Source organism: Halichoerus grypus, chromosome 1, assembly GCF_964656455.1.
Source record: "Halichoerus grypus chromosome 1, mHalGry1.hap1.1, whole genome shotgun sequence".
Classification (NCBI taxonomy): domain Eukaryota; kingdom Metazoa; phylum Chordata; class Mammalia; order Carnivora; family Phocidae; genus Halichoerus; species Halichoerus grypus.
The window spans coordinates 22,954,427-22,981,587 of NC_135712.1; the positions used below are offsets into that span (position 1 = coordinate 22,954,427).

The window sequence follows — 27,161 nt, forward strand, 5'->3', positions numbered from 1 at the left end:
GAGAATTACTCGAAATGATTCTTTTTTTAAAAACTTTATTTGACAGATAGAGAGTGCACACACAAGCAGGGGGAGCGGCAGGCAGAGGGAGAGGGATAAGCAGGCTTCCCACATAGCCTAGCTGGGAGCCCCACACAGGGCTCGATCCCAGGACCCTGGCATCATGATCTGAGCCGAAGGCAGACGCTTAACCCACTGAGCCACCCAGGCGCCTCTATTTAAAGTGATTCTTAACCCAATTATGTTAACATTTGTATACATAACATTATAAAATTATAATTCTCCTTTTTAATGATAAAATGCATTTATTACTCAGCATCATAATGGCATCTTAAATATATAAGAGATGTGTAATGCAAGTGACAGACAGGGACAGATGCAGACTTGGTTTGGAGAAAACCACTTCTGAAAAAACACATATGTAAAACAAAGTTTTTCTAAGTTATATTTTTAAACTTCGGTGTAATATTTTAATAATGATTTGAAGAGATTGTGATCTAAAGGAATCGATACAACTTTTTATTTTAAATCAATAAGCTGGTGCTGAATGATGACACACCTGTCCGAATCTTAGTTGATTTTTTCTTTTTCTTTTTTTTTTTTTTTTTAATTTTATTTATTTATTTGACAGAGAGAGACACAGCGAGAGAGGGAACACAAGCAGGGGGAGTGGGAGAGGGAGAAGCAGGCTTCCTGTAGAGCAGGGAGCCCGATGCGGGGCTTGATCCCAGGACCCTGAGATCATGACCTGAGCCGAAGGCAGATGCTTAACGACTGAGCCACCCAGGCGCCACCTCTTAGTTGATTTTTCTACTGAATGACTGAGCCTCTCATCTATATTTATCTTTTTTTTTCCCCCCAGGAAACACATGTTTTATAAAAAAAATCATTCTATCCATGACATGTTTCCTGGCACTTTCCCCAGCGACTCTCTGGATGACCTGTGCTAAAACATGGAAGTACTTCCACAGCATCTCCGTGAAGTTACAGGTGAGAATTCCTTAAGTATTGAATCAACAAACTTACAGCTCCCATGCCCAAGCAAGTATACTTTTGATTGTAATTCTTTTATTTCTGATAAAGAAAAACAGGAGACAAACATATAATTGTGTTAGAGGAAAATTAATTTTTTTCCTTCCATTTTCAGAATCTCCATTCCCCATCAAACTTTACCATACTACTTAGGTAGTGATAGTTTAGGAAAATTGCCTAGCTAAGATCCAGAGAAATTACTAGTTTCCATAGCACTGTTCTTGTATCACATGAACCCACTTTGAGGAAAGACTGAAGAGACAATTAAAAATCATTTTATACATTTTCTTCCATTATCCATTTTTAAATATATAAATGAGTCTTACCTGAATGCACCATTACAATATAATAAGGACAATTCACTTAATGAAATTTCTTTGATACATGTCAAGCTAATTTTTTTTTTCAAAATCCACAGGAATTCATTTTGATATACTGCACATGATTCAACTACCAAAGCTCAGAAAAGAGGAGTTGAAAATATGAATCTGATTGGGCATTAGACCCTCTGGACATATTGACTCAATAACCCTGTGCTTTAAACTAGTCACTCCTCTTCCACTTCACTTAGGTCCTTCTCACATGCAGAACGGTTCTAGACAATAAATCCCACAGATCAGTGATGATCTACCTGGCCCATTATTAGATCTTCATTTACCTTTTTTTTTTTTTTTTTCTAAATGTAAGTTCCACGCCCAGCATAGAGCCCAATGCAGGGCTTGAACTCACGACCCTGGGATTGAGATCTGAGCTGAGATCAAGAGTCAGACACTTAACCCTCTGAGCCAACAGGCACCCTTTTATTTACCTTTTTTTTAAGTATGAAGAGACTGGCTTTCTACTTAAATGCACTGAACCTGGTGTCCATCACATATTTGCTGTAAAACCTTGGGTGAGGCAGCTAACTTCTCTAAGACTGAGATGCCACTTTATTAAAATGAGGGCAATTACAGAAACAGCAACAATCACAAACTAGATCATGGGGTTTTTGGAAAGACTGTTGTGAATATAATAATGTACTTAATACCTCTATCACTTATTGCTCAGGTCAGAGTAAAAATCTAACAAGTATTGGCAATAGTATTATTATTATTAATTATTATTATTATTATTATTACTACTACTACTATTATTTTGCTATTGTAAAATACTAGGGAAATGAGGTTTTGGTGGAAAAAATAGACCATCTAAAGTTAAACTAGTCTATAAACATACTTCTTTCATCAGCACCCTAAGGTGGGACACGATCTCTTATTAAACACTGATTATTCTCTTGAGAATACAGTCATTTTTACTTATGTTTAGCTAGTTAGCTTTTAAATGATAAATACTTTATTTGTGACCTTTTTAGCATTAAACCAGCATATTGCTCTGCTTCATTTCCATCTTTAGAAAAGCTCTTAGAAACATTATATTTGTAAAGCACCTTATGGTAAAGGAATATTGATGCTAAAATAGCTATTACTTTTTTTTTTTTTCCTAGGGAAACAAAATTATACGTTTTAAACTCATGATTATAAATGTTGAAGGTTACTTGAAGTTATTTTTATGGAAAACCAAATATATTTTGTCATTGCAGAGGATAGGATGTATAGCAAGTAGGTTTATGTAATAGATATTTAATTTTCTTTTAAAAGTTATGTTTTTTTTTAATTGGCTTAAGAATGTATTTAAATGCTAATGTTTTCTCACATCCCATGAAGTTAGGCTATAATAACTATGAAAGCCAAATTTTCTAATTTTTTTTTTTTTTTTCTGACACCTATTTATTCTGGTGGGGAAGTTTACTTATTTGTTTTTGACTTTTTCACAGACAAAATCATGACCACATGTAAAATTACATCACTAGGATTTGGGGACTAACAATGATTTATTTTTTCAGTAACATACAGAACATACTTTCTTTTTAAGTTAATTACAGTTTTAATTATTGAATTAATTGAGATTGAACATAGCAATCATTTAAAGGATTTCCAGTTCAACTTTTCTTTTTTAGCTTTCCAGAATATTTACACGTGTGTTTTACAATATATGATATTTTATGATAATTTTTACAACTCCATCACATAGGAAAACAATGTTATCAGCTCTACTTTACACATAAGGAAATTGAGGTCCAGAGAGGGCAGTGGCCTAAGTCACAGGATAACCCTTGATATTAGATCAGTACAAATGAAGACTATGTAGCTTCAGGTTTTATATTGTTTATACCTGTGTTAGATTTATGTTGCGTATCATCAAATAATCAGGAGAGGAATAACTTAGTAAATAAATTAAAATGTGTAGTTTTCTTACAGAAAAATGTCCATTTTTCCCCTATACTGCTAGACAAGGAACAACTATTTAAATGATGTACAACAATATAAATCATTTTTTTATGTATTCTTGCTATTAGCTCTCTCATTTTGTACTGCTCTTTGAAAAAGGGGATTTTATATTAGAATTTAATAAGAATAAATAATTCAGGAATTATAAAGTTTAAACATCTATTTTTTTTGGTATATATTTTATTATTGAAAGCAAATAGGAGAATCAGCTGACTGAATTTCTATAACTTTCCTCCCACCTGACCTTCCGTCACATGAGATTTAGAAATTGGCAAGCTGAATCAATACAAGTCCCCAGACCTTTATGTAATTACATCTTAACTGAAATAAACACATACAATCAAAGCATTAAAATAAGAAAAGAGAACTTCATTTTAAATTTTGTCACATGCATGTTTTCATGTTTCTGTTGTAGAAATTAAATCACAACTAAAACACTGAATTAATTTTCCGTGAAATTTATTGCAACTGATAATACTAGTTTTTCAAAAACCTGTATACTATATTCATAAAACTGGTCTTGCTTTTTGACTCCTTAGATAGTTTAGTATTTTATTTACCTATTATTCTATGTGTACATATCATCTTCTCCAAATAGATTGAGAATGACTTTCAGACTTGGAAAAGTAATAAAAACATGAAGAAAAAAAAAATTTTTTTAATCTAATAGGTCCGAAAAATGGAGATTTCATTTTTGCTCTCAGAATAGTGGTAGCTATTTCCATGAGAGATATTCCTAAGTATCAGTAAGTAAACAGTGTATGAAAAACAAGAAGACATTCAAAAACCTTTTGGTGTTTCTCATAACATCGCTAGGTACTATATATTCCGATATCGCAGGAGGTATACTTGTCTCCTGCTTGTATGTTCTTCCTTCATCCTGCTCAGAGTCACACACTTTCAAACATCAATTGATCTATGGAAAATCTAGGTGTAAATCTATACACATATATGTCCTATCTGAAAAGAGGTGAAGCAGGTAGCTTTTTGCAGTTGGGCTCCATCTGAGCCACGATGGTCAGCTACTTTAAAATCAGACATCTGGATTATCTCAAGACTTGTGGCTGCATAGTTAAAAAAAAAAAAAAAAAGACTATCAAACCATTTATGCTTCACAAACCTTCCTTGAGTACTGCCTAATTAGTGTAGTACATATGTATGATATGTACTAAAATCGAACTAATAAAAATTAACATAAATCTTTAGGTTTATACATCCTTTTAAGTCCTTTTCTACTTACGAAGTACAAGTTCCTAAAATTTCATTTCGTTTCATTAACACAACCAAAGAACAAAAGAGTAAAATTTTTATATTAACTAGGGCATACAGTTAATAGTAAGGGCTTTCACCAGGATTATGGTAATCTTGCATTATAGAAGGCATACTCTAGGGTAATACATCCTTAAAAAAAAAAGAAATTGCACTAATTTAAAAACCAACTACCATCCCTAAGGATTTCACACAGTTTCTCATTGTGTTGTTGGACGAGCTGTTTTCAAAAACCACCTGTCACTTACAGACTTGGGAATTATCTTAAATTGGTAAATTAAATTTATGTTTTGTGATTTTCTCCTAGGATCCCCCAAATTAACAAAGAATAAAAAAGTGTAGCAGAGAGAGCAAAAGTATAGAAATGAGACAAGGGTCTAGACTGGTTCAACAAAATAATTTTTTTAAAACTTATACAAATTTTAATAAGTTTCACAATTTCAAAAACGATGGGAGTACAAAAAATAAAGTCTAATCACATTTCCCCAGCGCAGACAAAGCTGCAGCCTTTACATTTCTTGACATTAACCCACTTGTCAAGAAAGAAAATAATATTTTCCAACCCATGGAGTTGTGTAGAGAAATGTCTTATTATGCATTTATAAGACTTTCTATTCTCTACTGGGAATACTGACCTGCTAAACAGAACCTAAATCATGTGAAATTTGTCTTTGGTCTTGATAGTCTTCTCTCAGCTAAACTAAATGGGGACTCAGGCATGTGTAAATGTGATATTTGTATATTTTAGGTATTTAGAAAAAATCATTACAAATATCTGTTTTTATGTATTTGAAAAAAAAACCACATGACTTTCAGGTCAACTTGGTAGGTGTAATCACAAATAAAAAAAAGTAAGCTTTGATTTATTCATATTATAAAATTCACTATTAAAGAGGGAAGTGTTAAAACCAATGATATTACAATCTGAGCACAACGTCTCACACTATTTCCATTTCTCCAAATACCACATTTCTCTTCTATGTCGTGACCATGGGCCTCCTGCATTATGGTGCCTGGTGTTCATCCCTGAATTGATGGATCCATTCCATTTTGATTCATATTTAATTTCCCTGTTTGAAACAAAGGCTTGGACTTCTGAGGTTTCCAATGTCTGGTTAATACCCATTAAACTGTATTAATTAGAAAGAAGGAGAACATCATTACAAATTGCATCAGCAAGGAGAATTAAAAATACTATTTTCCATTAATTTAAAAAATTTAAAAATCAAATAGCAAACTCAAGAGCCACTATAATTGGATTTTATATTCTTCATCCCCTCTAAGCTACTTTTATTATTGCTTCCCCATACACCCAGAAAAAAATGGAGTGTACCCTCCTAAGATATATGTTTTTCATTTAAATTATAAACAGGTAATATTTTATAACATATTTATACTTTGATAGAAACAATGCAATGTATTGTTCATACATTTTTGTGGCTCACACACTGCAATTAGATATAATTAAATCATAATTATAATTTTATTCTGTTTCATTATCAATAAAATGTAGGTAATAATTCTCATGTATCCTAGCTAAAATATGCTTTGAGAATCATACTATGAAAACGGTTTGGGAATTCCAAAGAACTGCACAAATGCATTATTATTTCAATTGTTATACTTATTACTTTATGCTCACTTTGTTTATAGTAACTTCTTATTTTATTTGTTTACAGTATTTTTTTAAAAAAAAATAGAACTTCTCTACTTTTACCCAAAACCTTCCTAGATCTTGGAAGCTTAAACATTTGAATATTGCTAACATTTATGAACTATGATGCATAAAAATAATTGTAAATACATATTTACATTTTACAAATGATTTTTATTGTTGTTTTTGATAAATTATCTTCATTAACATCTAAGGTTTAAGATCATTTTCCTTCTTCTGGTTTTAGATGTGCATTTCACTGTGACTAGAACTCAACATTGTTAAATATTATCCCTTTTTTATTTTTCCGTTATTCATATAGCAAGTTATCTTTCTGGTCATTCCCATACTTCTGTATGTCAAATGAAAATCTTTCTTGATCTTTGTAAGATTGATGTTAAAATAAATGAAAGCAAAAGAATTATTAAAAATTCTCTTATTGTCTCTGATAGATGAAATTGACTTTTGCCTGGTTTGGGATAAGAATATATCCTTTTTTCTTTTTTTTTTGGTATTCTCTTCTGTAATTCACTTGCCTCTTTACCTCACCATTAGATTTTTTTGTTGCTGTTATCATTATTATTTCTTTTGTTGTTATGGTTATTTTGTGCATTTTAGACACATTTGTCTTCACTGAAATAAAAAATAAGATTGAAACTTTCAACAGATTATTGCCATGTGAATCAAAACCTCCTCCTTAAAATAAAGACTGTACCTCTTTTGTGTTCTAATCTTTTCTCTGTCATACCTTGGTTCCCTTTTGGACAGCTTCTAGTATTCATGAGATAATGAAAGCATTTACATCATTCAGCGTCCTGACAAAATGCACTTATTAGCAACTTTTTAAGTTCACTCAAGTTCATATTATTCAGATATTTAACTGCTTAGAGAACTAGCTGAATGAAAACTCTGCAGGTGCAGCATGAATTATCAGGCATGCAGTTTTCAAAGAACAATGAAAAGAAAAAAGTATGTAATGCTGGTAATATCTGTGATGGCTGTGAAAGAGCACTGTTACCAGGGAAAACAAAACTGCAGAGTTTTTTATAAGGGATTGCATTTTGGGAAAGGAATCTTGGGATTTTAAAATTCAAAATCTTTACAAATATATAAAAAATGAAAAGTTACCATCATGAAAGGAGTATATAATTGTATGAAATTGCACTATTTATAAGTGTATTGTGCACAGTCTGACAAAGTTTTAATTGTTAGGATCACATAAAAGTAATTTGCTGTGTATTAAAGGGACATGTATTGAGTTCATTGGAGCTCTTTCAATAATCTAAAAACAAATTATAAAAGTTCATGTCAGAGATTAAAACTTGATAATACTTGATAATACAATTTGTGGATCCACACATTAATTTAAAAGGTTGAAATTTTCAGATTTTTTAAAAAAGATTTATTTAGGGCGCCTGAGTGGCTCAGTCTGTTAAGCGTCTGCCTTGGGCTCACAGGTCACGCTCTCAGGGTTCTGGGATTGAGTCCCGCATCGGGCTCCCTGCTCAGTCGAGAGCCTGCTTCTCCCTCTCCCTCTGCCTGCCGCTTTGCCTACTTGTGCTCACTTTCTATGTCTCTGTCAAATAAATAAATAAAATCTTAAAAAAAAAAGATTTATTTATTTATTTTAGAGAGAGAGGGAGAGAGCATGTAGGGAGAGAGGAGAGTAATAGAGGGAGAGAGAGAAGAGAAACTCATGCAGATTCCACGCTGAGCTTGAGACCAATGCAGAGCTCGATCTCATGACCCTGCGATCATGACCTAAGCTGAAACCAAGAGTTGGACGTTTAGCCTACTGTGCCACCCAGGTACCCCTGAAATTTTCAGATTTTATATATTAAATATATATATACATATATTTTATATATTACAAGTAAAATTCATCAATAATTTTGCAGTATTATTCAAATATATTAACACAGCCTACTGTTGTTACTTGTATGTGTTTAAAATCCTCAAGTCTTCAGTACATTTTAATAAGATGGTCATGATTTTTCTAGGTATATTCAGTTAAGCAATATTGATGTAGCTGTTTGCTTGCTTACTACCAAATTTCTTTGGGGGAGGAGGGTGAAGATTGTATTTTACGTCACCTATTTCTTACCACTGTGTCTCTCTTCTTTAGTTATTTTGATTCTTATGTTAAAATGTTCTTGGGACGCCTGGGTGGCTCAGTCGTTAAGCGTCTGCCTTCAGCTCAGGTCATGATCCCAGGGTCCTGAGATCGAGCCCCACATCGGGCTCCATGCTCCGCAGGAAGCCTGCTTCTCCCTCTCTCACTCCCACTGCTTGTGTTCCCTCTCTCACTGTGTCTGTCTCTGTCAAATAAATAAATAAAATCTTTAAAAAAAAATAAATAAATAAATAAATAAAATGTTCTTTACATGTATAACTATTTTTATGTATATATGTAAGACTCATACATGTGTGTGCGTGTGTGTGTGTGTATATATATATATATATATATATATATATATATATATATATATATATATAAACTCAATGATAATCCAAAATTTCCCTTCAAATCACTTCTCCCTACTAGGAAGTATTATTTGAGAGAAGGTGGGTTAAGAGGGCAGCACACATAAACCAGGCTTTATTTATTTATTTATTTATCTATTTACTCATTTATGTTTACTATCTGATTTGGGGCAAGACAATTAGCTAATTGAGGATATTTGGTTTGGTAATGGGAAAGGATTGTAAACATGTATATTATATAAATGGTATTTATAATTATAAAACTCTATACATTTTCCTAAGAATGTCCTTTCTTATATATGTTTGTTTACAAAGACAGAATTATAAATTAACTATCTTTTCAAAATATTTTCTAGTCCTTTGATATTACAGAAATATTTTTGCCCAAGGCTAAATTGGGCAAAAATGCATGATCACCCTTTATTTTAGCTCAATGTTATTAAACAGTTTTATCAAGCAGTTGTGAAGATAAAATATGAAAAAAGCAAAAGACTCTCTTCTCTGGGGACTCATATGAATTGGGAGAGATGAATAAGACATGTAACTTATAAACTGAAATGCAGTGCAACTGATTGCTTTACTAGTGGTAAAAATTAATGTAGCCTGAGCAGATAGGTGGGAAAGCATATAAGTTAGTAGCTAGTGGTCAAGTAAGACATGATCAAGAAGACAATATTTGAAAGGTATTGAAGAATGAGAAACTTTCCATGTGATGAAAGGAGTTTATTTCAGTCAGAACATGCTATGAGCAAACATGGAAATGTATGAAAATAAATGGTATGTTTTGAAATTAGCATAGATATACAAATATTAGAGGTAAGATATTGAGGATGATTGAAGTAGGTCGGAGTTAAGTGAATAAAATGAAGAAGTTAAAAATAATGGACCCTGAAACTGAGTAGATAGACAAATAATCACCCAAACCAAAATCAACCACCACCACCACCACCACCACCACCACCATCACCACCAAAACCTCAAAAGTGTGATCTTTCCCCAAAAGATGGTAGAGAATTGTTAGAGATACATAGACAGGGAAGTAGAACCTGTTGCAGGGAGGGAACTAGTGGAGGCCTGGGCTATGGCTTGGAATGTCTTTCCAGTCTTCCCTCTCTCTTATTCCATGCCCATTTCCATAATGCACCCAGGCTTGTCAAACTCTGTTTGACATTTGAAGTAGTGAGGAAGTAGTTAGACTCAGCCTGGAACATGTGATTAGTGATTGAATCAACATTAGATAATTAGTGTCCATTAATATATTTTAAAAATAGACACTGTATAAGATAAAATAATATTATAATTTGCATAATGTATATTTACAATTATGTATAATTATTCTGTATACTTTTAAGTGGAATGACATTGCAAGAGGCTCATCACCTTCACACCGTTTTTTGTTTTTTGTTTTTTTTTTAATCTACACAATCTTCCTTAAGGTTTTAATATTTATCTTTTGAGAACAATTCCCTGTATAAGAAACACTCTAAAATATAAAGTTATTATTCTTCTCTGGGAGTGTTGATGGAAACCTGTCACAGTCTCAGAAAAAGTTAAAATAATATAATGTAAGAAAAATAATTAAAGAACTAAGCTGTGCTAAATTTTGAAAAAAAGTTGGCTAAACACTTATAGATAACAACACACTTCATAAATGTTTCAAATAACTGAAAATTCAGAAATGAATATTTGTAAGTGTTGTTACAAATCTGGTGCAACAATAAACCACGAGAGACTGTGAAATGAACTTTTTCTCCTTTGTAATTTCTATACTATTTCATTTTTATCTGGCAATGTAGCACTTCACTGCATTTATATAAGAGAAATATATATTCATATCTAGGCCAGCAATTTTTCACTTTATAAAAACTAATTGAATAACTTCCATATTAAAGAATTATCATTTGAACCCAGGTCCAGTACTAACTAAAACAAAAAGAGAAATATAATGTTTTATTAAGAGCACTGGACCTGGATGCTAATTGTGACTCTTTACGTAAATTATTCAATTTCTTTAGGCCTCACTATTCTCCTCTAAAATATGGGAGAAATGATACTTACTTCAGAGGGACTTTATGAGGAGTGAATGAAATATTCCACACAGCATGTGACACAGTACACATTAAGAGATAGAACCAAAGTCACCATTTTTGTTTCATACCTTGGCTGTGGATCAGCAGAGAACCTTAGGAATTTTCTACGACTTTATTCTCATGGTGCTTAAATGGAATTATAGTAATACATTAACCAAAGAGATTTGAAAAATCTCTTTAAGCATTTACATCTGCCTTTATAAACTTTTGCTAGCAAAGGAAACTACTTAACAATGCTTGCATTATTAAAATTATTAACTTTATTCCTGTATTTTACTAAGATAGTATCTGATTATTTTGGTCTCCTACTAGTCATTGAAGTTTCTAAGAAGACTCTGAAACTAGTTTACTATGAAAGAAACAGTATTTAGTAGTGTTTCTAAATTATTTTTGCAATATGAGTCTACTGATGATGTATTATTTGTCCCAAAACAGAAGTCACTCAATGATTATATGTTTATTACACTGCGATATTGGATCTGATTAAGTTAGAAATGAAAACACACAACAAGGACAGAGAAGATTTGTACCAGTAATAAAGAAAACACATATAACAAAGCTTTTCCTCAGTTTTCTTTATTACAACAATGGAGACACAGAGGTACAGAAAATAAAATGACATTTAATATACTATGAAACACATGCACAGGATTACACATAGTGCTGGATATTATGTTGGGGGTTTTAAATAAGGGATGATACTGAAGACAATACATATATAACATACATTTTTTTCAAGAAAATAAGCTATGATGAAAACAAATGCAATTAAAATGATCAGAAATAGTCACTTTAAAACACAAGTGTTATACATAAAATCAGTGTAAGATGTGAGATAAAAATATTCTTAAAGAAGTTCATGAATCATGGAGGTTACTTAAAACAGTAATTTTTAATTGCTTGCATTTAAAAAAAGATTAACTAGGAGACTTATTTCATAGTGCCCATTTAGTACATGTATAGAATAAAAATAAATATGGTATAATTAAGAAAAAAGATGTTCTCTCTTAATATTATGCAATGTTTGCAAATGCGTAACTTTATATTTTTATTAGTTAAAATGGAATGATAAAGAATAACTTAATTTGAACACACACAAATTAAGAAACATTACCTTATATCTAAAAATACATTCAATTAGTTCACACGTAAAATGAAATTTGAGTCTACTTGAATCAACCTAGCTTTAAAAATTAGGTAAAATAATAGTCTACCAACAAAGCCATAAGGACATTAGTTGCAGTTCAGGTCAGCACAGATAAAATGATAGAACTCTTGAACATATGTGTTTTCCTTAGCTGTTTCAATATTTTTTCAATTTAGGCTTTGAAATTAGTTAATAGCCATAGAAGAAGGATGATTACTACCAGAAAATCTTTATCGGGCTCATTTTATGTAGGATAATAAAACCAAAGGTATTTGGAAAACACAGCATTATTATCACACGCTTATCTCTTATTTCAGAACAATTAAATTAAATTTAAGGTTACTGAATTTTTTTGCCTTAGATAAAAATTGAGATGCTGCTTAATACACTATTATAACCTTTATGTATTTCATCAAGTTTTTAAGTACAATAAATTAAAAAGGGATAATACTACAGCTTTATATTTAAAAGTTAGAAAAATGTTAACTCTAAATGTTAACTCTACCAATTTAGATGTTAATACAGAAGAGATCAGGTTAATGAGATGTTAGAAAGATTGTTTTTTTTTTAGGTCCTAAAATTTACAGTGGTAATACCTTCTGGATTCTAAGATAAATTATAAAGTATTAACAGTGATCAAATAATTCTCTTTATTTTTATGACATAATCAGCTGGCTTGGAAATGGAATTTTTACCAATTTCAATTCATATTGAAATAATTTCAAGGGCTATTTGTAGAATATTTGCATCTCCAATGGATATTCAATGCATTAGTCTTTCTGAAGGTTTTATGACATATATCCATAGCACAAATGCTAAGACTTTAACATTTACCAGTGATTAATGGAAAAGGAGTAGAAAAAAATAAACCCTATTTATTCATGGCCAGAAATTGGCGGGGGGGAGAGGAAGGCTGGAGGGGGTTGGGAGAGAGAGAGAGAAAGGACAACAGGGCAAGAGAGACAAAGAGGAGGAATAAAAGGGAATGTGAGAGAGAGAGAGAGAATATTAGAAAGAATAAATTGGAAGGAAGGAAGGAAGGAAGGGAGGAAGGAAGGAAGGAAGGAAATAAGCTAATATAAGATAAAACCTACATAATTTGTACCTATTCAAAGGTTGTTTAAAGGATATTACATTAAACCTCACAGATTTGAGCCATAATAAAATACATTAAATGACACATTTGGATACAACCTTCATGATAAGTAAAATTATAGTACATAGGGGCTAAAGAAAATTATAAATAACATTTAATTTAGGTAGTATTGTAACACACTATTTAAAGCTTTTAATACTGCTAATGTCATAACCAAAAACAAACAGGTAGAAATTTTCAGATAATTTTACATGACTAAAGAGATTTCCTAACTACTTCAAACTGAAAGTATTATTATAGGTAACATGATCTAACTATTCTTGAAAACTAGACCTGAACATACTTAATGATTATATTGTTTATATAAATATCTATCTTAAATCACTAAAATCATTTGTAATTTTAAAATTTATGTTTCCACTCCTAGTGAAGATTAATAAATATTAATAAATATGATACTTTTCAGATATCTAATAGAGTTTATCCTGACCCAAAAAAGATTAATTACCTCTTGCACACTCTATTTTGTTTAATATAACTGAATAATCACAAATCCAAATGTACAAAGTTGAAACTACTGTAGAATTTTCCTTATTTCAGGTTTAAATTAAATATGTTAAGTCACCGTTCTTATATGGAAAATATTTGAGTTAAATTATAATGGCTTCCAAATTGACCCAAATTGTATAACCTGTGAACTACTGTGCATACTTGTATTTTTAATTCTTAATTAAAAAAAACCTTCTGTATATTTAAATAGTGAAAACTATTTGCAATTAAATTATTTGTGTATGTATTCATTTTATATGTCCAATTGAAATTATAGACATAAACTGTTAATCCAATGTCTAGAATATATATATTTATTTATTTAATTTTTTGAAACACTTAAGATACTTTAGGCTAAGCTAAAAAGGGAAAGAAATTTAAAAAAAAAATAAGCCTTAACACATTTTAATCTTGTCCATGTCTACCACGAATGAATGCATATATGTTCATTTGTTTCATGTTTCTGGAAATGGTATGAGTGTAGCATTTATAAAATGTCGTTATTCCCAATGACTAATATGAGGAGAGAGGATGAAAAATGCCAATTGACCTAAAATTATGCTATCCAAGAAGTTTCCTAGAAAAGAATTTACTACTACTTCTTAGGCATACTCTGTTAGCACATCTGGTACATGGTATTGGTGAGCCTTATAGTGATCTGATGAATAATTACGGAGTTTGGTTTGGAGAGGAGAAACCAGTAAGACTAAATAATAAAAGGAGAAAAGAAGACAAACCAGGCAAAAATGGTGAGGAGAAAAAAAAGGAGATATCCATGTTTATAGAAGAAATTAATCTTGATCTCCACATGCAGATGAAGTAATCATCCACAAGGAAATCAACCTAACTTAATAACTGGTAGATGATGCTTAACACAAACTTCTGGAATGATTTAACATTTGGAGATATGATATACACATCAGTAGACATAGACACATTACATGTAATTATTAACATAAAACTCACCTTAACACACAACTTCATATTTTATACATTTGAGACACAGGGTTTTATTTAAGAATTTATTGAATGAAAAAAATCATTGGATGATATGAGGGAGAGACTTAAAATAAGTTGAATTTTTATGTTTTGCTTACCAACAATCACATTCGTTTAGACCTATAGGTAGATACTAATTAAACTAAACAGCACTGTCAGATTACAGGGTTGCATATAACAAAACTAAAACTCAGGTAATAAAAAAAAATAATTTAGCAACACTTACATATTACTAAGATTTTCTTTTTTAATCTGAGAAGATAATTTACAATCTCTAAGGCCTCATTTATTGAAATGTTATAGCTGTACTGCCCAGAGTTTTGTGCTTTCCTATTTCTTGTAGAAATAAACCAAAGCACAGAACCTGTATTTTAAGATGTCTGAGGATTTATTTTCAAGAATTTATGCATGGGGCGCCTGGGTGGCTCAGTTGGTTAAGCGACTGCCTTCGGCTCAGGTCATGATCCTGGAGTCCCTGGATCGAGTCCCGCATCGGGCTCCCTGCTCGGCAGGGAGCCTGCTTCTCCCTCTGACCCTCCCCCCTCTCATGTGCTCTCTCTCTCTCTCTCATTCTGTCTCAAATAAATAAATAAAATCTTAAAAAAAAAAAAAAAGAATTTATGCATTTCTCAGAATTGCAAAATAATTGTTCTTCTAAGCATAAACATTTGGTCAAATGATAGATTGCTTTTTAATTTCAGGATTAAAAACTTGATCTGTGGGCGCCTGGGTGGCTCAGTCGTTAAGCGTCTGCCTTCGGCTCAGGTCATGATCCCAGGGTCCTGGGATCGAGTCCCGCATCGGGCTCCCTGCTCGGCGGGAGGCCTGCTTCTCCCTCTCCCACTCCCCCTGCTTGTGTTCCTGCTCTCGCTACCTCTCTCTCTGTCAAATAAATAAATAAAATCTTTAAAAAAAAAAAAAAAAAAAAAAAAAAAAAAACTTGATCTGTACTTAGGTGTTTATAAAAACTAAATGAAGAATTTATTAAATGTAAATAATTCTGTGAGACAATAAAATTCTCATTTTAAATTATTTTCTCAACTGTCAAAATATCACTTTAGGTACCATGTAAACCTGAATTTGAGTATTCTTCGTATCACTGTTGGTGACCTTGAGTCATAGAATATTAAATTTTAAAAAATCAACTATGTTATCTTATGAAATACATATTCCATGTTCTCCACAAAAGTATTTTGCTATCATATACTATGTCAAAATAATTTCTACATGAGTCTTGTGGAAGCATTTGTCTTATTGGAAAAATCCAGTCAGGTTATAGTCAACAGGGAAAACTGTTCCTGGAAGAGTTATTGGAACTCTTCTTTCCCAGCACTTTCTACATATTAGTAACCAACAAGTCTATATGCCTTCTCCAAATACAGATATCCTGGAATATAATATGCACTTATAATTAGTTCTTTAATTAAAAAAAAAAAAAGTTGGTTATGGTGATTTTATTTTATTTTATTTCTTTCTTTGAGAGAGAGAACACAAGTGGGGGGTGAGGAGAAGGAGAAGCAGGCTCCCCACTGAGCAAGGTGCTGATGTGGGGCTCAATCCCAGGACCCCAGGATCGTGACCTGAGCTGGAGGGAGATGCTTAACCGACTAAGCCACCTAGGCGCCCCTGCTATGGTGATTTTAGAAACAGAACACTCGCCATAAGCAGGTTAGATTTCCGTACTGTTTAAGTTTGGAAATCCCTTTGTCTCAGCAGAAGAAAAGGGAAGGAAGTAGAAGTGTGTGTAATCTGTGAATGGGTTACTTCTGCATTCTAAAGATCCGTTACTAGATCAGAAGAAAGAAGGACAGCAGTGCACAGCAGAGTTTAGAAAAGATAAAGACAGACTACTAAAGTCTAGCATTAGATCTTATGTAATAGGATCCTGTAGCTATTTAAAAAAGAAAAAAATAGTAAGAGAATACTTTCATGCAGCAAAACAGTTTTTGATGAGTGACTCTCAAAGCGTCGTATCTAGTAATTTGATTTACCATGTAAGTATGGTCACTCTATTGATATATGTAAATCTGACTGCTTTCTAATTGTCCTGAATGAGTATTAAGAATCATTTGCTAGAGTGTGGTTGGGAGTAAAAAGCACAAAACACTTTTCTCATTTTATAATGAATGAAAATGTCAAAACTGAAATCATTACTTATGATACTCCCTCAAATCCAGCTTCCTCTGAAAAATGGAATGTGGTAACACCTCCTTCTCCTCTCAATTTCATCATCTCTCAAGAAGTAGCTAACAATAGCATCAGTCCATATCCAGTGAACAGGATGCAACTTTTTAAACACATTCTAACTTTATTATTTATTTTGGGACAATTGCAGAGAGATATTTTCAACTTAATGAAAAATGGATATTTCAATATTGGTGTTCAAATTTAAAAGAAGAAACTTTTCCACTTTTATTCCTTATGACATTTTAGGTCAGTTAAAGGAAAATAGGTCGCACAATAAGGATACACATCTAATATAATAAAAGTTATCAGGTTTACGTTTTATATAAATGGTAAGCACTATGAAATTTTATAAATGTCCATAAAGTTAGAAACTTACATTTAAAAGAGTAACAATTAAAACCAATATAAAAGATCCACAATTCTACATAATAAAATTGCTATTTATACAATGTATGGCCATGGATATTGAATTATATTTGCAAAATAATCAAATGAAAGACTCGATGCAGCAAATGCTTACGTTCCAAGTAAAAGTGACATGATATTTAACAAGGTCAACTTCAGAAATTAAAGGAAACTTTAGAATGAAGCAAATTATGCAGCGAACTTATCCTAGAAGAAACAATCCTGATTCACTTTCTTTCAGTGATTTTCTGACAAATTATTTACTTTAAAGGTTGACAATTTGGGGAAGGGAAAATAGGCTAATTGCTCATGGGTGAAGATACATGCATAATTAGTTGGACCATAGAAAATCTTTTATCATAATTTCAGATTAGCCTTGTAAATTTGCAGGGCATAAAAGGAAATATCATAAAACAACAACATTAAAACATCCAAGACAAACTTATGGCTATAATGAAAGAAAACCCAGCAGCATTCAGCTGCCATGACTGGCTTCCATTTTCGCCTTTATTCGCTTCACAGCATTTATCTGCGTGACGGAAATTGTTTTTGAAAATAGAATAAGAATAAAATAATTAAGGAAGAAAAGAGTAGGGTTACAAACATGAAAATAAAGAAAAAGAAAAAAAAGTGACAGTAGGAAAGAAAAAAAAAGAGAAAATAATTAATGCAAGATTTACACAAAGCCATTACAAATTACCTACAAAAAAATTACTTTGATACAAGACAAAGAATGGCTAAAATCTGTACAGAACATTACGAAATAGTTGTCACATTAAATCATAACTGAGCCTCAATATTAATACTCAGTATTAATTAATGTTTATTTCACATAAATCAGACAGTAGTTCTGTCATTGATTCTTTAAATGTAAGCATCTTAATTATTCTCGAATGAAGATACATCTTATAAGTGAGAAGGCACCTGCCATTTCACTGTGCTACTGGTAAATTCACTTTGCTACTGTAAATATGAGCTCATCATATTCTGCAATGTTTACTGATAGTACTTTTCGCTGCCATCATATCTTAGAAGAAATATTTGATAAAAGTAGTTATATTTTTAATAGTGAATAAGCTACCAAGAAATATCAGTGAAAATTACCTATTCACACAATGAAAATTTGCCATAAGAATAGAAGAAGCAAGGAGCCCTGTCTGACCAAAGACAAACTCTAGACATATGTCATTGTACCTCTTTAAAAAATAACTTTGAGAACAAAAGAACATGAAAATATAGGTTTACTTTTTCATTATGTGCTAAATTCAAAGAAATACTGTTTTGGGTGTAGTATTAACATTTAGCTTTGACTGAGATTTCCAGATAGTTAAAATGAAGTTCTTTCCAATTAACTGAACTTCAATTTCACTGTTGTTTTAGAATTTCTCTTATTCATATTCTGAACAGATCATAAATTTAACTTTAAGAAGACATTTTAGTATTTGCCATGCAATTGAAAATGTTGTTTTCTTTGTTTATGTCGAGTTATTCAAAACTGTAAGGGTATGCTAGTATTGCTCGGAACTAGATGGAGTGATATCAAAATTATTTTACTCTACATTCATTAGAAATATAATCAAAACAACCATGAAAATACAAAAGGAAAAAAATCTGAAAATTTTTAACAACATATTTAGTGGTGGTGATTTATATAATTTCTTTTTTAGCTTCTTAAATTTGAGGAACTCTTATATATGTATTACATGCTTGAATTCAGATGGTAGAATTGTTTTATCATCAGATCTTAACAATGTATGAATGCAATTATTTGTCACCAAATTATATTAATAGTGTTAAAATTAGACATGTGTTCAATTCATTGTAACAAAAGCAGAAAAAGGAAGCAATTACTAAAAGAAAAAAAAAGACCCCTTTTTGTTGTTGTTGTTGTTAAAACAAACAGTATTAAACCTGTCATAAACCAAAAGAATAGTGGGAAATGTTTTTCAAAATAAATTTATTTATCACCAAGGATTGTTTAAAACATTAGATTATATTCAATCCACCAAAGTAGTAGTATTTTTAGCCATAGAGATTACAGAACGAATCCATAAATGTCATTTTATCAGACTCTCATTCCATAGATTTGTAATCATTTTATAAGAATTAATTTGTCATAACTATTCAATATTCTCACTGTTTATAAATAAAATGAGATGGCATTATGCTGTATGAATATTCCAAAAGGGAACAGGATTGTGATTTTTGCACTCTAGTTCTATGTAAATCAAGAAACACATCTTTCAAAGTAAACACATGTTTAATAAGTGGAAATGAGAAAATATTATTCATCACAAAGTACCTTTTAAATTAGAATAATAAACTATGGAGAAGTGTGGTATCCACTAATATACATACGTAGAAAAGCCATTATTGTCAATGTAACATATTATATATGAATGTAAGGTGAGCATATTGTTAAAAAAATAGTTCTTCAGTCCAACAAATACATGTACTCTATATTTAGCCTGTTGCTTACAAAAAGTTAAATATATTGAATGCACATAAGCAATGACTTTTTAGATTCAAAAGTCTATAAACTTATTTAAACAGTTTACAACGCATGCTACCAAAAATGAATTAAAACTAAATCAACTTCTAAAGTTCACATCTTCTAAAACTGGAATAAAAAGACTTAAGGTCTGCTAGTTTATTATTGATAACTTATTTCAGATATGAGTTTGAATTTATAATATTTACTTTAAAATGGAATAAGAAATCATACAGCTACCAGGGTAATTTTGATGAAGGCATATGCAGATCATTTTCCTTATTTTACCAATACATAATTTTAACTCTGTAGGATATTGTGGGCATAAAGGCTCCCAAATTCACCATCACCCATTACAGCCTTTAAAATTGCCCCCAAAAACCTTCTAGAGCTAAGCTGAACGATTCTTAAACTATAAAGGCATGTCATTAATGTGGCTTTCCACGAAGAAAGCCATCAGCTGCACAGTTTAGAGGGGGAGGAATTCTTTCTCCTACCTTCTCAGATAGCTTGTTCTGACTTCTCCTTGACTGCATGATCTGCCTCATCAGCTGTGAAACACACTCCAGCATTTTTCATCCTAAAATCCTTCTGACACTGATTCTTTTTTTTTTTTTTAATCTTTGCTCGCCTTCATAGCAAACCTTCTTAAAAGCATTAAATAAACATGGAGTCTAAACCTCCTAAGCTCACATAAAATCCTGAGCCCACTCCTACCTAATTTCTCTCATAGCCACTTCAGCAAAGTTGTATGTATGAAGGACACTTCACGTCTCTTTCGATTAAGTTCCGTTGACCTCTTGGCAGCATCTCAAGTGGCAAATGCGATTTATAGCTTTTCTTCTTGAAAGATGACTCTCCCTTAACTTCCAAGATACTATAGTCTTCTGTTTTTCCAGGAACTCTACAACATCTTAATCTCATGGGGGATGGGGGGTTGCTGTGGTTTTCTCTTCCCATATAATAGTTCCTTGGGACTCGGTTCTTTATCCTCTACTTAGTTACCCAAAAAGTACTCCTTGAACATCTATGCTGTGCCAGGCACGCTTCTAGGTACCAGGGAGACATCTATGAGTATTTCAGACTCTTTTTCATGGAGCTTGGGCATTACTCATTGTGTAATTTTATCCTCACCCAGGCTTCAGATACCATTCACCTGTTAATGTTAACATCATAATGTATGTTTCCAATCTATGACATCTTCTCATCTTTATATGCACACATATAACTACTACTTGACATTTCAAACTTAAGGATCACCACACCGATCTTATGTTTGATCCTATTCTGCAAATCCTGCTCCTCAAATTCTTCATCCTGAGAGATGATGCCAACAGTGTTCCAACTATCCAAGCAAGAAACTCAAAAGTCATCAATATCTACTTAATTCAATCTGTTACACATGTAAGGTTAACCTACATCTACATTGTGTCCAGAATTTATTCACAGTTTTCTTTTTCTACTGCTATCACTTTTTTTCAAGTGTTCCTGTTCATCCATCTCTTCCTTTTACCCATATGAGCAAGATTAATCTGTCTGTAATGCCTATCTATTCATATAACGTCCCTGCTTCAAATGATTTCTTATTGCCTCTACGACCTCTTTTAAGATTGTTTATGTAATTTTCAGAAGACCTTGGATTATCTGGGTTGTAGATCCCTCCTTATCCTTATTTTTGTTCATACACTTCCAGGTTCTCTTCAGCCATGTTTTATCTAGTTCCTAAAGCAGATCAAAATTTTTTTTTTTTTCTCTCTCTCTCAGAGGCTTCTTCTATATACGAACTTTCCCTAGAAGACTCATTTCCTTTAACTTTGTTTTGGAAAGGGACTTTCTAAAGGAACCCTTCCCTAACCCCTACCTCTCACCACAAGTTAGGTACAAGTGCCAAACCCCTTCATGGCAGCATACAGCCCCAGCATATCTCTTAGTTGTAATTATTTGGTGGTTTTTCTAACCCTAGGTTTTATGTCTACCTTCCCTACTAGATTGTAAGGTCTCTGAGGGCAGGGGCCAGTTCTGTACTTTTCACAGGTCATTCCTCTGTGCCCATTTCTGTCATTCTCACAAAGCAAGACCTCAATAAATACCTAGAACAAACGAATGAATCCTAACATAGCAGAACCAGAAGAAACTAGCTTAGAGATAAGAAAATGCATATCAAGAAAAATTAATTAACAAAAGCAAGGCTGAAACTATAAACCATAATTCTTTCCACTTGTCTTCTAGGTACTGCCCACAATCTGATTCTGAAATTCAAACAAAATACGTTTTTATGGTAAATGTATCATAATATATCTTAGATATGTTTGTGCCTGTATATGTATATATGTGTGTATGTATGTATGTATATGTATGTATAAATGTATATACATATATTCTTATTTACTTTTTACCCTTTTATCCATACTTATTTTTGGTTTTTATTAACAATGATTTTTTTAAAGATTTTTTAAAGATTTATTTATTAGAGAGAGAGAGAGAGCACAAGCAAGGGGAGCAGCAGAGGGAGAGGGAGAAGCAGACTCCCCACTGAGCAGGGAGCTCGATGCGGGGCTCAATCCCAGGACCCCGGGATCATGACCTGAGCTGAAGGCAGACGCTCAACTGACTGAGCCACCCAGGAGCTCCTTAACAATGATTTTTTATAAAACTAGCAGGGACTCTGGAAGTATAACATAAAGTAACCTGCCTAAAGTCTATTTTTTTCACAATTTGTTACCTATAAAATATTATTAAAATGTTGTCTTCCAACCTCATACAACATTAATTTTTATCTTGATAAAAATAATTATTTTCTCCAAACATACAAGCTAAATTAAAGATTGAGGAAAATGGAGTACACTGTTGAAATCCTCCTTTGAAGATTCTGACTCAGATTTAGAATCATATTTATACCATGTTGCTGGTATCTGCATAGAGGATAATTACTACAAAAAAAAACATTATAATTGTAGAGGTAGTTACTGGTGTTTCAAACTCACAGAGGCAATGAACTTGATAGTATATTCAACCATATTCTTAGGTGTATCATCTTATAAGATTATTGGATTTGTCATATGACTAAAGTATCTCTGACCTTGAACAGATCCCTTAACCTTCCAAATTTACATCTGTAAAATGAGTATAACTCTTCCTTGTTCAATTCAGATTCAGAGATACATAAATGAGATAATGAGATAATAAATGCAAAAGTACTTTGTAAATTTTTAAAAATTCCATTACAACATATCAATATTAGTTCTAGATGTTCCCAACTTCCTAATTTCAAATTATAATTGGAAGCACTTATTAATATTAGCAATATAAACTCAAATATCAATGACTTTTAAACCATATAACCAATAGTAATTATTTTTTAATAGAAAGATTCACTGTATAAAGATGCTTTCAATTTGGAAAAAAAGATGTTCTATATCACAAACTCACAATAATGAGATTGATATCTATCTGAAGTTACAAGAGGGTTAAAGAACATGACTGAACTAACACATTTTATTTTTTCCCAGTCTCAACAGTGTTATGTAACAATACTGACACTGTAATATAATATGACTTCAATAAGCCATGCTTATCAATATGCTGCCCCCATCTCTACATATATATATATGAAGAGTATATGTATATTACATATATTCATACATGTATGTATAAGATTTACCAGTAAATGTTACATATTATATTTAAAGGAATGGTAGATGTTAAAGTATGACCCATGTGATAACTCATAGAGTTAAATATGACTATGAATCAGGACAAATTCTTGCATCTTTACCTCTATAACATGTATCTGAAAAAAATTTAATATCTCTCCTGTGGACTTTGATACTATCACTAGCATATAATGATGCAAGCACTGTTACTAATAAAGGTAGAATTCACCAGTGCGCTTGAATACTGATGTTGAGTGTCCTGCAACATTGTGAGCCTCCTTGAAATCCTAGTTATAATTTTTTCTGGGCTACATCTGTGGTTGTTTCTGACTCACTGTGTGATTGATTCTACCTTTCCAAAATCAACTGGTTTGATCAGTCATGGATGGGCTCATCATTATCTTTGACCGCATTTTTCCAAAAGTGAAGGACCAGCCTCCATGTGTTTGGTAGAGAAGTCTTCTTTGCGAAAGATTTTCTGGTTTCAACAGAAATTTTTCACGTTGATTTTTGACACTTCACTTTTACCTTCCATCCCCTCCCTCTGTTCATTCTCTCCCCATCGCTTCAATCACCAAAGTTGTCAGAGTGTATTTACAAGTTAACTGATACCCCATGGCAAGAACAATTTGAGAAATCTTGAGTAAGACATGTCATGATAATCACAATTAGAACTCAGAATTTACAATTCCTTCTATAAAATTATGTTTTTCAATATTAAGAAAAAATCCAGAGGAGTTATAAAAAGATGATTATCATATTTATTGCCAGCCTAAGAAAGCAGATAGTTTTGCTTACCTTTAATAATGTTCGGCTTTGGTGGCATGCTGAACTCATAGACTGTTGGTTCTGAATATCCCAATCTATTGGCAGCTGTAATTTGAACTTCATACCCCATTGTCCACTGTAGATGCTCCAGAATAATGTGGTCTTTATTTCCCTGCACTTTTTTCTCTAGCCACTGATCTTCTTTATCTTTCTGTAGAGGCAATCAAATATATTTTGTAAATACACTGAAGTTGGGATTTTTAAAAAATATAATTTATCTTCAGGTAGAAAAAGTGTTTTTATTAACTTCAAGAAAGGATATTTTATCATCTACAGGGATAAAGAAAGTTGCTTTATCAATGAAGTCATTTCTAAGAATTTTCCATAAAAATGTAATGTTTTTTAAATTTTAGCCAAAGAATGATTTCATAATTAATTTTTGATAATTCAGTGGCTGATAATTCACCTTCATTAAGAATTTATTTTTATTTCACAGATATCATTTCACTGTTTGGCCATTTTTTGATTATTAATAGTCATGTGGACAGAAAAAATGAAACATAATTTACAGAAAAAGCTTAGTATGTCCATTAAAATAATTGCCAGAGACTATTGTTTAAGGTTTGGGGTGGGGGAACAGGGAGATAAAATGTCTTGCAAATAGAGGTTGGATATTTTTTACAGATTTAAATTACCATGAGTATTTTTATTACTCTGATGTTTTAGACTCATAATAAAACAACACATAAGAAAAAATATTACTTGTTAAAAATGTTATTAGCATCCGAAAATAAAATGTGTTATGCTATCCTTGAACATCTACACTTAAATCCTGATTCTCTTTCTAAAAGAAATGCTTTAGATCACATATTTGAATTAACTTTTATTTGAAAAATATACTATGATTACAATTAACACAGAAAAATAAATTTATACAACTTAATGACTCAAACTATCCTAAACAATGTGAACATTTGGCTGTGCCATATTAACCATTTAAACACTGGTGCGTTCCTTAACCTCTTTGCCTCATTTCTCTCATCTCTATTACAGAAATGATAGTAACAGCTTCATCTGTCAGCTTTTATGAGGGAGCAATGAGGAAAACCAAGTACTTTGGGTAGTCCAGGGCCTTAGGAATCACAAGCACTTAACAAATGACAACCATTATTAAGGAGAGCCTATTTCCATAATAACTATATGAAAATAAAATATTTTTTCTGGAATGATATATTTAATAAATTATCACTGCAATTGCAAATCTCAATTTCCCAGAGATATAATTATAAGTAAATTAGAGTCTGGCGAGATAGATTGATAGATAGATGACAGACAGATCAATCTTTTTTAACCTCAGAGCTCAGCCCAGTATTACCTTATGTTGAGTCAATATTTTACAATGTTTCTTTGACTATAAAGCATAACAATGTTTTCAGCATTTATGGTGAAAATTTAGGATTTATTCTCTGAGATTAAATTATGGATGTTAAATGCATGATCGCATTAAATTGATGATACTACAAACATGAAGTGTCCATTAAAAGGAGACAAGAAGACATTACTGTTTTGATACCATACTATTACTCTATTTTCCTACTTAACTATTTTTGGTTACATAGAATTTTTATTACAGAGGTATCAGTTAGCCTGTTTTGATATTTCATCTAAAACTAAAACATATTAGCACCCTTAATGCTATGAAGCCATGGGTTTTGGTAAAGCACTTAAAGTTATCATATAAACAAGAGATATTTCCTTTGCTTTTTGAACTTATAAATGGATTAAGTTTATAAATTGTTGTCCAGTACTATTTAAGGTATTATGAGGTGTCCTGAAGAGGCCATTGGAAAACTGAATAGTTTGGGCCAGAATGCTTGTAACTTGTCTACAGCATTAAATGATTATTAAGTCTAAGAAAGGAAGTGAGGAGCACTTTTGAAATGTTTGGGACAGCTGTACGGAACAGCCATGATTTTCCCAACACCTTCCTTCATCATCGATTCATCCATCAATTATTCATTCCACCTTTATTGGGTAGAGGGGCTGTTCTAGAACTCTGAACACAACAGTGAACAGGACATGTACAATACATTCATCTTGGAGTTTACACCAGCCCGGAAGAAAGACATGAGCTCTTTGAAAAATGAAGAATGCTCTGGGAGCATAAAACAGGGAAACTTAGGAGAGTCCGGGGCCTCAGAAGGTCTCCCTGGGGAAGTGATGTCACCCTCATTGGAAATAATAAACTCCAGTGCCATTTTTCATTTTTCCTAACTTAGTTAATGAAAAAGTGTGATTCTTTCACAGAGGTTTAGATCCAAAAGTAAGCACAATGATTGAAAATCTCAGAAAGGTGTACCAACACTGGGAGACAGAAAGATACACACTACAGGCTTATTGTTTTCAGTAAATGTAACAACACTGTAGGTATTGACCAAAAAAATAAAGCTTAAAAATATTTACTCAAAAACAATCTTAGATGATATATTACATGTATATATGTATATGTATGTATATATGTAGATTTTATTGTGTCTTTATCTGTATATGTGTTTAGGCACATACACACATATATAGACACAATATATACACATATACAGACACAATAAAATCTATATAACATAAATATCTGATATGTTCTATACTGTGTATACACATATGCCCATCTGTGGGAGGGGGTAGAAGGAGGAGAACTGAAAGGTTAGATAAAGACAAAGGGTACATGAAGCACTAAAGAGTTGCCCCTATGGCCTTCCTTTTATCCCAATAATTCCAGAAGTCCTAAGCAACTGTGAAGTGCTTGGTGAGAATGAATACCTTGGTGAAAATCCAGAGTTGAGTTTTGCTTTGGATCTGAGTGGAGATATGGGCGAAAGAGCCAGAAAATGAACCAACAGAGATCTGGATTACCCCAGGACAAAATTTATTCTTCAGAGTGATGGAGAGACTTCATGTCCTTCACATAATCCTCCAAAAATACTATTTCTGGGAACTGAGCATTTGAAGGGAA

At 32.1% G+C, this 27,161-nt stretch overlaps 1 protein-coding gene across 2 annotated transcripts in view; it reads right to left on the minus strand.

The window, feature by feature from the left end:
- NCAM2 (neural cell adhesion molecule 2) overlaps positions 1 to 27,161 on the minus strand; it is a 511,417-nt gene that overhangs the window by 14,373 nt on the left and 469,883 nt on the right. The window contains exons 15-16 of one of the 2 annotated variants that reach the window (XM_078056832.1): positions 24,182 to 24,362; positions 15,631 to 17,768 (exon numbers count right to left, since the gene is read on the minus strand). In XM_078056832.1, the coding sequence (XP_077912958.1) occupies positions 17,662 to 17,768; positions 24,182 to 24,362 (288 nt within the window). In that variant the 3' untranslated portion in view covers positions 15,631 to 17,661. Of the gene's footprint in view, positions 1 to 15,630; positions 17,769 to 24,181; positions 24,363 to 27,161 lie in introns of those variants that run through there. The other variant, XM_078056776.1, reaches the window with a different exon arrangement.